Here is a 15,211-nt window from a genome sequence, read left to right as displayed (position 1 = left end):
CTCTCAAAAATGACTGTTTAACATAAGAAAAAAGGCTACTTGACACAAAGCTTTTGTTATCCAGTTGATCAGCAACGTGCTTTAGATACTTGTAAGGGGAAAAAAGCCCCACAACAGACATTGATTTTAGAAAATCAATAACCAACATTTAATAAAAAGAACAGAGGAAACACAAGAGAGGAGAGGGAAACATTACGTGTAATTTTAATGTCTACTAAATTACCCAGAGATGAGGGGAAGGGGAGGTCTCCTCTGTGAGGACCACCTTAAATAATGACAGACACAAGAGTAAAGGGTGGTGGTGGAGGGGGAGAGACTTTAAAAAAAGATAACAAGAAACGGATCCTTGGGAAGCTGCTCGGAATATATTATTTTAGTTGGGTTTTTTTTTTTTTTTTTTTTGTAATACTAAGCCAAGCAAATAGATCAAAGACAACACAAAGGGAAAAGCCAGTGTAACATAACGAACAGTTTCTGACTAAAATTCCTCTATCACTCCCCCATATGGCTCGACGCCTCCACCACAACAAGAAAAAGACACACACACGCACACACACACACACACACACTCACACTCACAACCTAGAGAGAGGGAAGGGGAGGGGGGGCAGGATCATTTGTTTCTAATCAACATTCTCTTGTCTTTGTGTTTTTTGTTGTTGTTGTTGTTGTTGTTGTGTGCGTCCCCCTCCTCCTTCAGCCCCCCTCCACCTCCACCTCTCCACTTAAATGAAGTAGCTGAGCTATAAGCGCATGGGTTCAGGTTCACACAAATATCTTCCTTCCTCCGGCTCCTCGAGAGGAAAGTTGTTGGAAGTGGGGCCGGGATGGCCATGGAGGGGCTGCGGGCGGGGAGGGGGAAGCTGGCGGCGGGGAAGCGGCTATCAGCCGGGAGAGAAAGGAAGAAACTAAGGGAGGGACGGGGAGAGACGGAGAAAGAGAGACCCACCACACCAGTGAAAGCTGCCAAATGTGAAATCAGCCCAGAACACCGCGTCCCACTGCGCCCCGGCCCTGCGCGGCCGGAGGGGACCGGGGGAGAGGGCAGCGACGGACAATCGAGCACCGAGCTCATTAGTATTATTAATTATCAGGGAGGAGGAAGTTTCATTTTCGAGTCCCTAACAATAAGGAAAAAAAAAAAAAAAAAGAAGAAAGAAAGAAAGAGAGAGAGTCGCTAACTCGGTGCCAGCCCGCCTCGGGGTTCTCACGCTGCCGGGTTTTTTTCCCAGGGCCGCCCGCCCCGCTCCGCTCCGCTCCGTTCCGCGCCCCGGCCCGGCCCGCACTGACAGCGCCGGAGCGAGCCGGGCAGCAGAGCCGGGCGAGCCGGGCCGCCCCCGCCGCTCCTCCGCTGCTCCGGGGCAGCGGCCCCGCCGCTCGGGGCCACGGGGGCAGCGCCCGCGCCGCTCCGCGCCCGCGCAACAAACTTTGGGGCGCGGCGGCGGCGGGCGGGCGGCAGCGCTCCCCCCGCGTCCCTCCGCACCGCCGGCGCTCCGCGGCCGCGCAGCCCCGGCAGCTCCGCGGGACGCCGCGCAGGGAGGCGGGGGGCGGCCAGCCCCGGCTGCCGGGCGCCGTGCCCCCCTCCCCGTCCCGCTCCCCGTCCTGCCGCCGCCTTTCCCCCCACGGCCGCGGCGGAACCGGCCGGAAAAGTTTTCCCGGGGGGCCGTCTTACCGTTTTTCCTCCGGGGGTTGGCTTGTTTTCGCCTCTTACACCTGGGGCCATCCGCCATGATCTGCTGCTTCATTGATAAGAGTGGATCAGATGGCAGTTCGCATGGGCTCGACTCCCTGATTCAGCGGCAGCGGCAGCGGCAGCAGCAGCACGCAGGCTCTATGTAACGACCAAACACAGCGACAATGTGGGCATCGGGATGTCCCATTTAAACGCAGGGCGCCAACGGGGACCCCAGTTTGCACCCGAAAAAGAACCCATCCACGCACACGGCGAGGCTGGCCGTGCCGGGGGAGGTGGGACGCGGTCGGAGCGGGCTCCCCCTCTCTCCCCAGCCGGGCAGATTTCTTCTTTATTTATTTATATATTTATTTATTTATTTATTTCTGCTCCCTCTCTCTCTCTCTCTCTCTCTCTCTCTCTCTCTCTCTCTCTGTGTGTGTGTGTGTGTGTCTCTGCGTGTGTGAGAGCGTGTGCGTGTGTCTCCCTGCCTGCGTGTGTGTGTGTGTTGCACCAGCAAAGCAGATCAGAGAGAGAGAGAGACAAGAATTACATCTCAAATGAGTCATAACTCATGACCGTATGAGGGAATGCACAGCTTTTACAGTAGGCTGTTTGACTCAATGCTAGGCGGACCATTTCCTCCTAAAAGTACTTTAATTTGACACTAGAACTTCTTTTCACTCGAAATCCTACCCTTCTCCTGCCTTCATTTTTTTTCACCCCAAAGTGCTCTCCAGCAAAGTGATAAGAGGAGAGGGAAACATGGCTCTCCCCTGTCCTTTTGGGGTAAAGCTCAACACGGATACTTCCCCCTCCCCCTAACAACGAGGAGTGTAATTATAAACCTCTGTCACCTTTTTAGTCAGTTTGACAATATTCAGGGTTTCCCCTGCCCCTTAGTTAAACAAAGCTTCAGAGTGTCATTTTTTTTTTCCTTCCCAGAAAAGAAACAGAAATCAAAACTACCGCTGTCAGAGTTTTCAGCCCTTCAGTTGGGTTTTGGGTTTTTTGTTTTGTTTTTAAGGAAAAAAATAAAAAATACAAGCAACTTGTAAACTTTTAGACCTATTGTGTGTGCCTGTGTGCCCGGGCTGGGCAGGAGGCTCTATCTGTCAAAGGGAGAGAGGGGCAGGAGCGTTTGGTTTGCTGCAAGAACGCTCCTGAAACTCAGACCATCTCGAAGAAGATGCTGTAGCTTTAAAGATGCTTTGACTTGAGGATTAGTTTAAACAGGGGGCTATAAAAGATGTAACAGATGCAAACTGTAAAACAAGGGCAATTAACCCTTGCTCTCCTGAGCAGGATGCCCCCTCGCCTTCGCATCTATTGTCTTCTCCTGCACTGGGAGTTTTACATAAAACCTAAAAAATGATTACCTGACTCAACAGTTTCAATATATATTATATATGTATTTAAAGCAGAATGGGATTCCCCCCCACACACCTTTTCCTCTTTCCTCTCCCCTGTGTCTTTTTACTTTGCTGGAGCTTCACACCAGGACTGAGCAGTGAAGTGTGCTGCTGTTGGCTTTTTTTATTCTGCCTGAACTCTTCTCAGGCGTTTACTGTTATAAAACCTGCTTGGCTATAAATAAAAAATAATAAATCTCCAAGCAGGTAAGAGGATGGGGAGATTGAGAGAGTGTGCGTAGGGTCAGCGTGTTTACTCACACTCTCCTGCCTGGGATTCCGCCTGGACAGAGGGAATGGGTGGCTCTGTGGATGGGCATGAATGTGGCTGAGCAAAGAAGAGGCTGAGAAATGTGCTAGAAACTTTAGTATTTGCCAGTTATTCCGGAGGCTGGGGTGGGCAATGGTGGCATCACCGCGGCAGATCTGCCAGGAGAGGAGAACAGCGGGGAGGGAGGACTGGCACCGAGGCGAGCCCGGACCCTCAGCCTGCCTCGGCAATTGGCGTTTTAATGCAAAACGACCAATGGTGAATTGTTTTAAATGCATTTCACTCCCTTCCCTACTCTCCAGCCTCCCGTAAAAAAGTTGTCAATAATTTTAAACCTGCAAATTTCGAGAACACTTTTCTTCCCAGAGTACCGGCAAGTTTTTAAAAAATATGTATTAATTTTATTTTTTTTTTCCTTTTGGTAAACGACTTTTAAGTTCCAGTCTGTACTTTCACTTCTTGCTTTAGACTCCCAGAAGCTAAGGTGTTACTTCACCCAGCTTCACAAAATAAAATATAGAAATGAAACCAACTATGCAGACAAAACAGCAAAACTTTCTGTTTGGGGAAACACATCCTTTGCCGGGGAGCCCTGCCCGGGGCTGGGGCTCCAGCGGTGCCCGGCCGGGCTGGCTCTGCAAGCTCAGGGCATGCAAAGCATTAACAGGTACCTGCAAACTTTCAGAGCTCAGATGTAAAACCTGAAATAAAAAGAGCAGGAGGTGGGTGGGGGAATGTTTCGGTTTTTTTTTTTTTTTTTTTTTTTTATTTTTTCAGGAAGACTAAGTCCTTTCCTAACACTAAAACTTTTGCTGCTGCGTTTTAAAAGGCACCTCCCGTACCTGGCTGACAGGTAAGGGGAGCAGGGGTGGTGGTGGCAAAGCCCCGAGCACCCTGAGACTGCTCATCCCTTCCTGGAGCGGTGCTGGAGTGACTTCAGGTTTCGGTTCAAAAGATTGAAAAAAATTAAAAAAAAAATATTTTTTCTCCCCAAGTATAAACAATCCAGAAAAATTAAAATACTCTCGAAATGAAATAACCCCGCTGGTGCGTGAGATGGTGTGAGGGAAAAAAAAAAAAAAAAAAACAGAAGAAAAGAGGGAAAAAAAAAAAAAGAGAGAAAATGGAATTAAATTCCGAACCTACCTGCGAAGTCTTGTTTGTAGTTTTGGCCAGAAATGGTGAGAAGAAAAAGCATGAAGAAGCCGCGAAGTGGAGGAGAAAAGGTGAAGGGAGATGCAGCTCCTGGAGAAATTGTAAAAAGCCTTGCAAAGAGTTGTCGGAAGGACCGTTATTCCTGCTGGGCAGGTTAGGACTGATCTCTTTCTGCCACTCCAGGAAACACAAACCTGGGGACGGACTGACGTGTTACGCCTCTTCTAATGACATTTTTTTCTTTTTCTTTTCTGTACGAGCGAGAGGAGAGACCCTGCAACACACGCCACCTATCTTTGTGGGGAGGGATAATTGGAGAGCACCAAACGTGAGCATCATGTGGAAACGTGATCGCCAAGTTTCTCTCTGGGAAAGGATCTGGGATAGATTATACCTTGAAGTCTCCGCGAACGCTTTAGCGGCAGAAATGCAATTCCACCTCCTCCCGCCCGCCCCCCGCCCCGCGCCCGCCCCCCGCCCCGCCGCTCCGCTCCGCGCCGCTCCGCGCCCCGCGGAAACTCAGCGCACCCCGCCAGCGCATCCCAACCCCCCCGGGGGCTGCGGGCCCCCTGCCCCGCCGATGCAACCCTGCCCTCCCCCCGCGCCCAGCCCGCATCTCTGCCCCCCCCGGGCCGCATCCCCGCTCACCCCCCCGGCCCCGAGGCGCATCCCTGCCCGTGTGTCCCCCCGCCGCATCCTCTTCCCTCCCCCGGGCGGGATCCCCCGCCCCCTCCCCAGCAGGATCCCGCCGGATCCCCTGCCCCCAGGCTGGATCCCTGCCGGTTCTCCCATCCTGGGGCGGGATCCCTGGCCGTGCCCCCCCGGCGGGTCCCCCCGCCCGCCCGCCGAGCCGGCCAGGGCCGCATCCTGCCCCGCAGCGTCCCGCGGCCAGCCCCGCTCCGGGCTCTCGCCTCTTGCGGTGGGGAAAACTTACCCTAACATAAAGCCTAGAAACTAAACTCTGTTCGCGTTCTGCAAATAAGCTCCTGGCTTGTTTTGGTGCGGTTTTATTTTTATCCTTCAAGCGTTTCTTTTGGGGCTTTTTTTTTTTTTTTTTTGTTCCCCCCCCCCTTTCATTTCAGCACTCATCCAGGTTATTTGAATAGTCAGCTAAATCTGATGAAAAAAAAAAAAATCAACCAAACGTGCTGAGATCTTACAGTCTATCTGTTTTGTTCACAGATATGGATCAGGGGTGAGATGGGCTCTTTTCCTGGCTCTGCTTTTTCTTGGAAGTAGCTGGATGAGCAGAGAGAGACAGCGTGGACGAGTAACGCGTGGGGCTGAACTTCAGGGAGGTTACAAGTTTTTCACTTTTTTCAAGTATTAAAATTAAAATAAAATTGCATATAGAAAAAAAAAAAAAAAAGAAGAGAAGAGAAAGGAAAAAAAAAAAAAAAGAAGCCCAGACTCCACCTTTGCACTGAAGGGATTGGTTATGCAAATATGGAAGGGGTTTCCTGGCAAATACAGCTTTCTACTGTATGGTTAATTAAATCATCACTCAAAAGCCTTCCAATGTGACGCTTCTGTCGTAATCCAATCAGGTTACGTAGGTCCTAAACAAGAAAGATATTTTCCACATCTGGAAGTCAGCAATTTAGCAAGTACTGCACATTATTAACCAATTCAGAGCCCACTTCCCAGGGGGATAGTTTTTTCTTTTTTTTTTGAAGTTTAAGTGTCCTTAACCAACGCTCTGCCGGTTTGTTAATCAAAAAGCCGGTTCACACCGCACGTAATCGAGAAGTAATATCGAAGTAAGTAAAGGCAGAGCGAGCCGGGGATGCTGAGCGAAGGCGTTCGGCTGCAGAGGGGGCAGACCCGGCTGAGGCTCCAGCCGCTCATGCCCAGCTCCCAGCACAGCCCACAGCCGTTCCTTCCTCCTGAAGGAGCTCGAAATAGTCTCACTGCAAAGAGAAACTTCGCGTCTTGCCCACTCGCACGGTCCTTTCCCAAGGTAAACGTGGGGCTGCCCAAAGGGCTGCGTGAAAGAGCTGCGAAACAATTTCCCTGCTCTGACAAGAGTTCAGCCTATTCCAGCAATTTATTTTTTTTTTTCCTTCTCCCCCTCCCGAAGAAAACCGAAACAAACGGCACACCGATCCCACACTGCACTTTTACTTACATTAAGCTTAGATAAACTGCTCTTGAACTGTGCACTGAACGTGTGCCTAAAGCGAGAAGTGGAGGGCGAGCAATCGCGACGGGATCGCGCTCCAAAATGGTCCTGCTCAGGGAACACCTTCCTGGCGGTCCAGCATCGCAAAGCAAGGAAGGGACCCCCCCTCGCCCCCCCCAGGCTGTCTTTGCAGCTCATCAGAGCCACCGAGATCTGCCTGGGATTATTTTTTTTTTTTTGGTCATCTCTTAGTTGGACGGGAGTGGGTGACCCTGTGAGATGCGGGGGAGGTAGAGCACGGGGGGGCTCGGGCTGGGGACATCCAAATGTCCTCCCGGGCTGGGAAGTGGCACCTCCGGGTGTCCCCCTCCTCAACCCTGGGCTGCAGGCGGAGTGGGGAGGGAGAGGCAGGCTCTGGCCGTCTGCTGCCGCTGCAATCTCCAACTAGGCAAAGGTGGGAACGAGCTGCCTTAATCTTTCTAACTATTTTTTTTTATTTATATTTATTATTTCTATTTTTGTTCCCTGCTACTAATCGTCGTGGTTTTGTTAAAAGTTTCCTTGCCACTATTCTCTAAATGCCAGCACGATTTTCCTGCAGGATGCATGACTTCTCCATGCCTAAATGTACCTGGATACACAGAGGCATATCACACGCATACACACTCACACAGAATGATGATATCTTAATGAAATATATAGCACAGCACAAATATCCTGAAATCAAATTCAAGTATTATTAGTTTGAATTAGATCCTCTCAGATCCAGAAGGCACTGCCTATAAATCAAGGGCAGTCTGGCAATTCCTTAAAGAGCTAAACTGAATTTAGATGCATATGATAAAAAGAAAGGAAAAGAAAAAAGTGAATGCTAATTACTGACTTGCTCAATTTCCACTCACCCACGTTTTCTAGGAGAAAAAGGAGAAAACCTAAAACCCAACCAACAAGTTCTCAAAATAAATTAATCCCATTACAAACTCCTTACATATTGTTCCTGCATTTCCAGATTACAAAACGAGGGGATGAACTGGAGATTACGAGAGGCTGCAGCCTGTCTCGCAATAGGCAGGAGTGCTGTCGATGGTGTATCAATAAAATATATTTATCTGCAGCCACGCTGAAAAACAAACCCTCAGAGCATGTGATGACGCTCAAGGGCTTTAAGGAACATGTCGGCATTGTCAGATAATCCCTATTCATAATTTTGCTGGCTGTTCTTTCAGCCCTCAATCTCACGCTTTCCCCAGCTCTGATGTGCCTCAGCAGGGTTTGCATCGGAGCGATGAAACTGCTCGGATCTTTGCAGGACTGACATAGCACCCAACATTATTGGGTGGTATTTTAATGTGAGATATGGGGGTGTTCGTTGGGGTTTTTTAAAATTATTTTTAATGTTTGGACACTGGACATAAACATTTAGCAATCAGCTAAGCCCTTCTGAGATGGAATTTAACCTTAATCCAGGCGATGATTTCCTGCCCGGCTCTGAACTAATAACGGGTGTGCAGCTTCTTTAGGAGATGGAAATAATGACAGGCTATAGATCCTGCCTTTATTGGGGTGCTGCTGGCAGCCCGGATCCCAGTACCCTGCTCCATCAGCATCCCCATGCACATCCTATTCCCCACTCTATTTTAAAACTTTTGCACATCCTATTCCCCCCCCACCCCATCAGTTTAAGAGCAAGCAGAGCCAAAATATCCTCACAAACCCCAGCTCCTTCCTTGTGTATTGCTCCCAGCACTTGGAGATGGTTTTAAGGGCAGCTCTCTGAGTGCAGGTTTCTCCTCTTTTCCTCAGGTTTTCTCACATGGAAACGCTGCAAGTTGATATGAGGGTGGCCTGATCCTGATGCAGACCTGCCTGGTTAAAGCCACAGGAGAAGCAGTCCTGCCTCCAGCTCCTCCATGGGTTTCCTTTGTCCACCAAATCCTATTGTGATGAAGACAAACCCCTCGGAGATAACCCCGTGTTCCCATCACTGTGAGGATCTGTAGGGCCAGATCCTGCTGCCAGGGACAAACCCTGCCATGAGAAAGGGGTTGTGCAGGGAGAGACCTGCCTGTGATCCCCAGGCACCCAGCTCTGACTGGGAGGGGGGGTGAGCAGCCACCAAGGGGGGCTTTGGGGCACAGGCCCTGCAGGACCTGAGCCTTCTGCTGAGACCTTCTGCCGTGGTGGCTTTATGGGGATGTGGTGGCATGGGCTGAGGGGATGATTCACTGCCTTATTTATTTTGGTGTGTTTGCTTTTTCCCTGGCGGAGGATGAGTAACGGGGACTGTGTTTTCTTGCCCACCACGTGGAAGGAGGAAAACTGAGGGAATAGGAGCAAAGATGTTCTGGCTGAGGAATTTTGGCTAATACATTTTAGAGGCTGGTGAAGACAGAGGTTTAACACCTCTAAATACACTTCAGCAGCTCTAAGGCTTTTCCTTCGTATCTTTCATAGCCAGAACTTTTGACTGTTTTCCCTAAAGTGTGGAACCCTTCCTACATCAGGGATTAAACATCCCCATGTAGAGGATCCAGATGAGATGTGCCCACTTGCAGCCAAGCCTGGGGAGAGCATCCCTCCCTCCCCACAGCCCTGCTCTGCTGAGGGAGCTGCTCCTGCAAGATTTTGGGTCCCTGTGGGTTCTGGCTGCTCCTCTCTCTGGGGTGTAGAAGATGTCCTCGCCTTGAGGAAGAATTCCGAGGCTGCAAGAAACCCCTGAAATCAAATACAAAAAGATGCTGGGGGGATTATTTTCTGCAGTCACCTGTGGCAGTAGAGGATAAGACAGGCTGGAATAATTTTTGTGAGCAGGGAAGGCCCCATGTGGGCCCAAGATGCCGCTGGATACTTTTGCTCAATACAGGTGTCCCTATAAACCAAGATTTAGAAAGCAAAGCCTTTATTTTTTTTTCTAATTTCCACATGGAGGAGAGGGCACAGAGGAGAGGAAGAAAGGGTCAGGGAACGATTCTCCCCCCACCCGCTGATGAGGTATTTGGGAAGAAACCTTTTGAATCAACATTCCCAAAGTTTTTGAGTTCCTCTGCGGAAAACCCATGTAGGGATAGGATACGAGCCAAAAGCAAGGGAAAAGATTGTCTGGCTTTAATTTATCTATCCCTGGGCATTTCTAACCAGCAGATCACTGTAATATTTGATCTTGTGTGAGTCCCTGAACGTTAAAAGTGAATCTCCTCATATGTTTTTGTTAATTTTGTCATTTATAAAGCCACTTCTGATGGCCTAGAGCTGCTCAGCTGCCGTTCCCAACATCTGCCTGTGTGTGTCTGCAGCAGGGGAACAGCATCCACAGGTCCCAAAATTCCTTTTCTCATTTGGCAAAGAGCAGTGAGGCACAAGCATCCTCCATCCACTGTCCCACACCATGAGATGGAGATGCTTTTCCTTCTCTTCTGGGATCAGTGCTGAAGTTCGGCCACATTTCTTGGCTCAGTTGGCAGTGATTAAAATTCACGGCTCACTTTTGTTTATAGTTGGTTGTTTACTTTGTTGAATTTTTAAAAACTTGTTAGAATGCAATTGAACACAGATTCAACAGTATTTAGGCTTGAAAAATAAAGATGCATTAGAAAGATGCCTATTATGCTTCAGAATTATTAATTGACATTTTTATGATGAATAATTAATCATTTGAATAATTTTCGTATCTCTGATCTGAACACATATTTGCATATCTAATGTCTGATTTTAAATGTGGTTTCTTTAGTTGCATTCTCCCAGGACAAAGACATGAAGTAAGTAACATCCTAATGCAAAACTTTTTTTCTTTGCACTTGCAAAAGTATGTTTATTGAAATGCAAGTTCCTCTCTAGTTATGAAGCTGTTAATAATCTATGCATGGCATATATGCATTAATAAGGTGGTGAATCCTCTGGATATGAGCATATTTAGGCCTCATTTTCTTACATACAGTGGTGAGGTCCCCCTGCAATACCTAAACCCATGTGAGGTTAAGCTAGGAAACCATAGAGAAATATCTCAGGCATACAGTGTTCCTGTCTTGTTTATGTGACACTTACTGAGAAGATCAAAGGTGGTTTCAATTCGAGGTGTTTAAAACATCAAGAACTTTTAATATAAATATTGACTATGTCCTCCCAGTGAGCCAACATCCAAATTTTCCTGATATATTTTAATATGCCTAAATCATAGCCCTCAAGACCCCGCTGTAGCTGTAGCTGGTGGTGATAAAGGAGCAGCAGAAGTGCAGATCAGTTATAAGCTGGTCAGCAAAGGGGTGCAAGGGATGGTGCTCGTTGTGCAACCCCGCTTGGCGTTGGGCTGGTGTGAGCACAGCTCAGCCACAGAGGGAACAGAAAGGAGGAAGGGGCAGCTGGACAAAACCAGAACCCGAAAGGTAGAAAAATGAAATAAAGGAATGAAAGAAGTAGCCTTTGCTCCACTGCCTCTGGCCATGGGTTAATTGTTACAGCAGTACTGCCTGCATGGCACCCCAGGAGCTGCCTTCACTTCTGTGAGAGTTTGATTTATTAAGGAATTAAAGATTTGGAGAATTTTATTTAGTGGCACCTTTAATAGTGCAGGGTGCCCAAATATTCTGTGTATAGCCTGTTGGCTCCCTGTTGTCATAAAAGAACTAAGGAAATGGTTGCTCAAGAAATGTCTAAAATTGACACACTATTTATATTTAACAGGTTAGAGAAATTACATCAAAATAGAGGCACAAATTCATCACAGTGTTTAAATTTCCTTAGTGCCATTAATACAAGGAACATAAGATATATGCAATGTAAAATAAAAAGAAAAGCTTTTAATATATTTTTTCTTTTCACAGCAGGTAGCAAAAAATATGCCATATATATATATATATATGAATATATATATATATGAATATATATATATATTTGGTGGAAGTATATTATATAGACTATGGTAATGTAGTGGGCAATATCTGACAGACAGATACTGCATAAAGAAACTGTGAAACTCAGTTCTCAGAACAGGCTGAAGTTATACTGAATAGGATGTTTAGCAGTTGCATATGCTCAGTGATAACAGATTATTTTTTTTCTTTATTTTTTCTTTTTTTTTTTTTTTTTTTTTTTTTTCCTTCTAGGAGGGGCTGAGTTTGTAAAAGCAAGAGTGGTAAACTTGGGCAATCCTTGTCACATGGAGGGCCAAGCTCTGAGCCTGGTGGCCAAAACTGCTACTGCTTTGGCCATCAGGCTTGTGGCAATGCCAGCAAGCTGTTTGCAAAAGGACAAGGTGGGAATTGGGGTTAAACCTCTGCTTTTTTGGTCCTAAAAGCAGGAGAGAAAGCAAACATCCCTGGGATGTTTTAAGGGCAGTTTAAGGCTCCCACGATTCTTTGTAAAGGGAGACATCCCTTCTGGGGTTGGGGTCACCCAGCAGCAGTTCTGGGGTGAAGGCATCCTCTGCTGAGAATTCCAGAATGGCTTGGGTGGGAAGGAACCTTAAAGCTCATCCCATTCCACCCCCTGCCACTATCCCAGGGTGCTCCAAGCCCCATCCAGCCTTCTTCCAGGGATGGGACATCAAGAACACCATCCAATGCCCCTCAGATATTGTCATACCTTCATAAGACCAATAGAAAACTTTGTGGAGGATTTATTAACATGGAGATGTTTTTGGTTTGACTTTAGGCTGAATGGTGCGTATAAATTCTAAAGTTACAATTCCAAATATAAATTCTACAGCTACACAACAGCCTCTGTGCTACCTGTTTGGGATTAGACCAAATTTCCTTTTCCCTGGCTTTCCCAGTGTCACCCTGCTTTTCCCACTGACTCCTGGTAAAGTTAATGGAGGTGAAATTGGCAGCAAAGGATCTGGATGCAAAGTTGGCATTTTGATGTCCATCTGAAAGTTTCAGACTCGATCGATTGCCCCAATTATTTCTTATCACCACCCTGGGGAAAACATATTTTTCTTTCCACGACTTCAGGAGATTAGCTGGATATTTTAAAATCTACAGAAACACAAGGGTTACGGAGATATTTAGAAAATCCCCAATGATTTGAAACAATTAGCTGCTGCAGCATAGTTTCCAAAGCAATTAGCCACTGAAGCATAGTTTCCTTGTGTACAGAATTGCCCAATATCTGGGAAACTGCTGCCGTTCTGTGGGTGGCTGCAGACTGGATCAGATTCCAGGAGAAGCAGAGGCACAACCCAGTGACTGCTGCTCACCTAAACTGCAGATTTACCCAGGAGCTGGCAGACATCCTCTTTGTCAGGGGTGGCATTGGACTTGCCAGGTCTTCTGTTTGCTTCCCTCTGACTATCAGCATCATCTCCAGCCTGTCTGTAGATAGAGGCTTGGCCAACTGGCCCCTTTCCAAGACCAAATCTTAGACTCTGGGTTATTAGAGCTGTCAAAAACCAGAGAGAGATTTTTTTTTTCCTTTTCCCTTGCAATGAAAGTGTTCTCCATGTTGTCACTCCCTCCCCAGTTTATGTTTTAAAAATGTTTCTTGGGAAATTTCCTGACTCGTCTCTGGGTCATTTGAGGGGTGTCAGGTCAGAATTGAATTAAAGGTACCAGCAGCTGGTACCTTTAACAACAAGTTGTTTCTCCCCATGGATGGTTTTAGGTGCACGTACACTCCTACCAATGCTCCTTACTATATCTCTTCAAACTTGCTCCAGGCAGCATCTAAACTATTTTAAACCTCCCCATCCTTTTTTAACACACATCAGCTATCCTGCTTCAAGTCTCTGACAAGGATGTGAAAACCGCAGTGTCAGAACAACTGCTGCTCTCTTCTTGGATTCTGACAAGAAACCTTCAACCTGAAACCCTCTAAAAACAGCTATTTTTATCTTTTTTATGTATTTTCTTTTAAATTCAGAAGTGACTATATTGACTGTATTTTTTCCTCTTGTTCTGACAGGTTAGATATGGGTCCAAAAAAGGCACTGGGCAGAATGTGGGAACACTGTTTGATGTCCACATGTCAGTGGGTCAACCTGCCAATGGTTTTAATGACAAAGAGGTTGTAAATGGATGTGACTTCCCAAATTCTGGGCTAGGGAGGAGGCAACACAGCCTCTGGAATAATTCTGGCAGCCTGGGTTGGTTGCTGTGAGCATTGTTCTCCTTGGCTTCAGGAGTCAGGAATTGCAGCTCCATGACCCTCTCTCCTGTCCCATACTTTGACTGAGCCACATCCCACAAGTAAAGATATTGGTGTGGACCCAACTCATAGCACATATTAAGAGTGTGGTATTAATTTGTTAATATTTGGTTGTTTTGATGGCTTTGTGGGGGCTGGTGCTGAGGCTCAGGGCAGCAAAGCCCATCCTGTATGACTTTGTAGCTCATCTACACCATTGACTCTGCTGGGCTGGCTCTCTGTCTATAAACCTCTTTCCTTACCAAGCAAGGAAAGGGCAGGAGTGGTGGAGCCCAGGGAAAAGAACAAATCCAACCACAGCACAGCCTTGGATATCTGCTGTTGGGGCAGGTGAGTGCCTGAGGGAGCTGCTGTGCCACCAGCACCCACCAGCTGTGCCTGGCCACGATGGTTTTGCCTATGCCAAAGCCTGCCTGCTGGTGGCACTCATTTTTGGGAGGTCCGTGCCTGGAATTTGGAGACAGGAATTTGTAGGGTGGCATTTTGGAGGTAGGAAGTGAGGGATATCACATCTGATATTTAGTTATTTAGGTATTTAGAGAGTGGATCTGGTTGGAGGTGTGAGCAGCGGGGAAAGCGACGCTGATCCACACGCAGGGAAGGCAAGCTCTGCCTCGCAGAGAGAAATACAGAGCAGAGACTGAAAACACTGCAAATATTTGTTCTCATTGTCAGATGTTTCTATAAAATCTGTTGTTACTGAATCACTGCTGAAGTTACGGAGCATTTAAATAAGCAGAGGGTGAAAAAAGCTAAGTCTAATTATATGTTTTGTGCCATTTACAGAGGTTTCCAGGGGATTTTCTTTTAATAAAAGTGCAGTGCATCAAAAGGAATAAATCCTACAATTTTGTTATTTACAAATCAGCCGTGTCTGCTGTGAGCTGACAGACTTATCCTCCATCTTACACCCCTCTCTCCATCCCAAAATGCACCCAGTACACTGACATTTATATCAATACTCTTCAAGTATCTTTACACTATTTTATGCCCCTTATGCTGGTAAGCAAACAGATCAGAAGAAAATCATCACAAAGGCATAAAAAAATTTAGAAAGAAAAATACAGAGGAAAAACCCCCACAATGTTGGAAAATGAGCAACATAGATGTTTTCCAGATGAAGAGAACAAGTGCCTTTTGCATCCCTGCCCACCGATTCCTGAAGATTTCAAGTTGGAAGCCTGGCTAGAGATATGATGTAATTAATTAGTTAAGATGATTTACTAACATAAAGCATAACACTCTTTCAATGATTAATTTTTATCCCCTTCACTTTTATTTTCCCCCCTCCACAACCACTCTGCCCCTTTCTGACTCCAGATTATTTAGCAGTTGACTCCGGTGTTCAGAGAGTTGCATATCAATCCCAAGGACCAAAATATGCCACTCATGTTTTCCCTGCTATGTAATCTATGGATGCAGCACCTAACCCTGCAGCC

At 47.0% G+C, this 15,211-nt stretch overlaps 1 protein-coding gene across 1 annotated transcript in view; it reads right to left on the bottom strand.

The window, feature by feature from the left end:
* Positions 1-4,938, bottom strand: part of ZEB2 (zinc finger E-box binding homeobox 2) — a 114,054-nt gene extending 109,116 nt beyond the window's left edge. The window contains 2 exon segments of the mRNA XM_030241622.2: positions 1,673-1,831; positions 4,502-4,938. Coding sequence (XP_030097482.2) covers positions 1,673-1,745 — 73 coding nt within the window. The 5' untranslated portion in view covers positions 1,746-1,831; positions 4,502-4,938.
* Between the last annotated feature and the right edge of the window lie 10,273 nt (positions 4,939-15,211).

The sequence above is a fragment of the Serinus canaria genome, chromosome 7, assembly GCF_022539315.1.
Source record: "Serinus canaria isolate serCan28SL12 chromosome 7, serCan2020, whole genome shotgun sequence".
In the NCBI taxonomy this organism is placed as follows: domain Eukaryota; kingdom Metazoa; phylum Chordata; class Aves; order Passeriformes; family Fringillidae; genus Serinus; species Serinus canaria.
The sequence above is the reverse complement of the archived record's forward strand: the minus strand, read 5'-3'. Positions and strand labels throughout refer to the sequence as shown.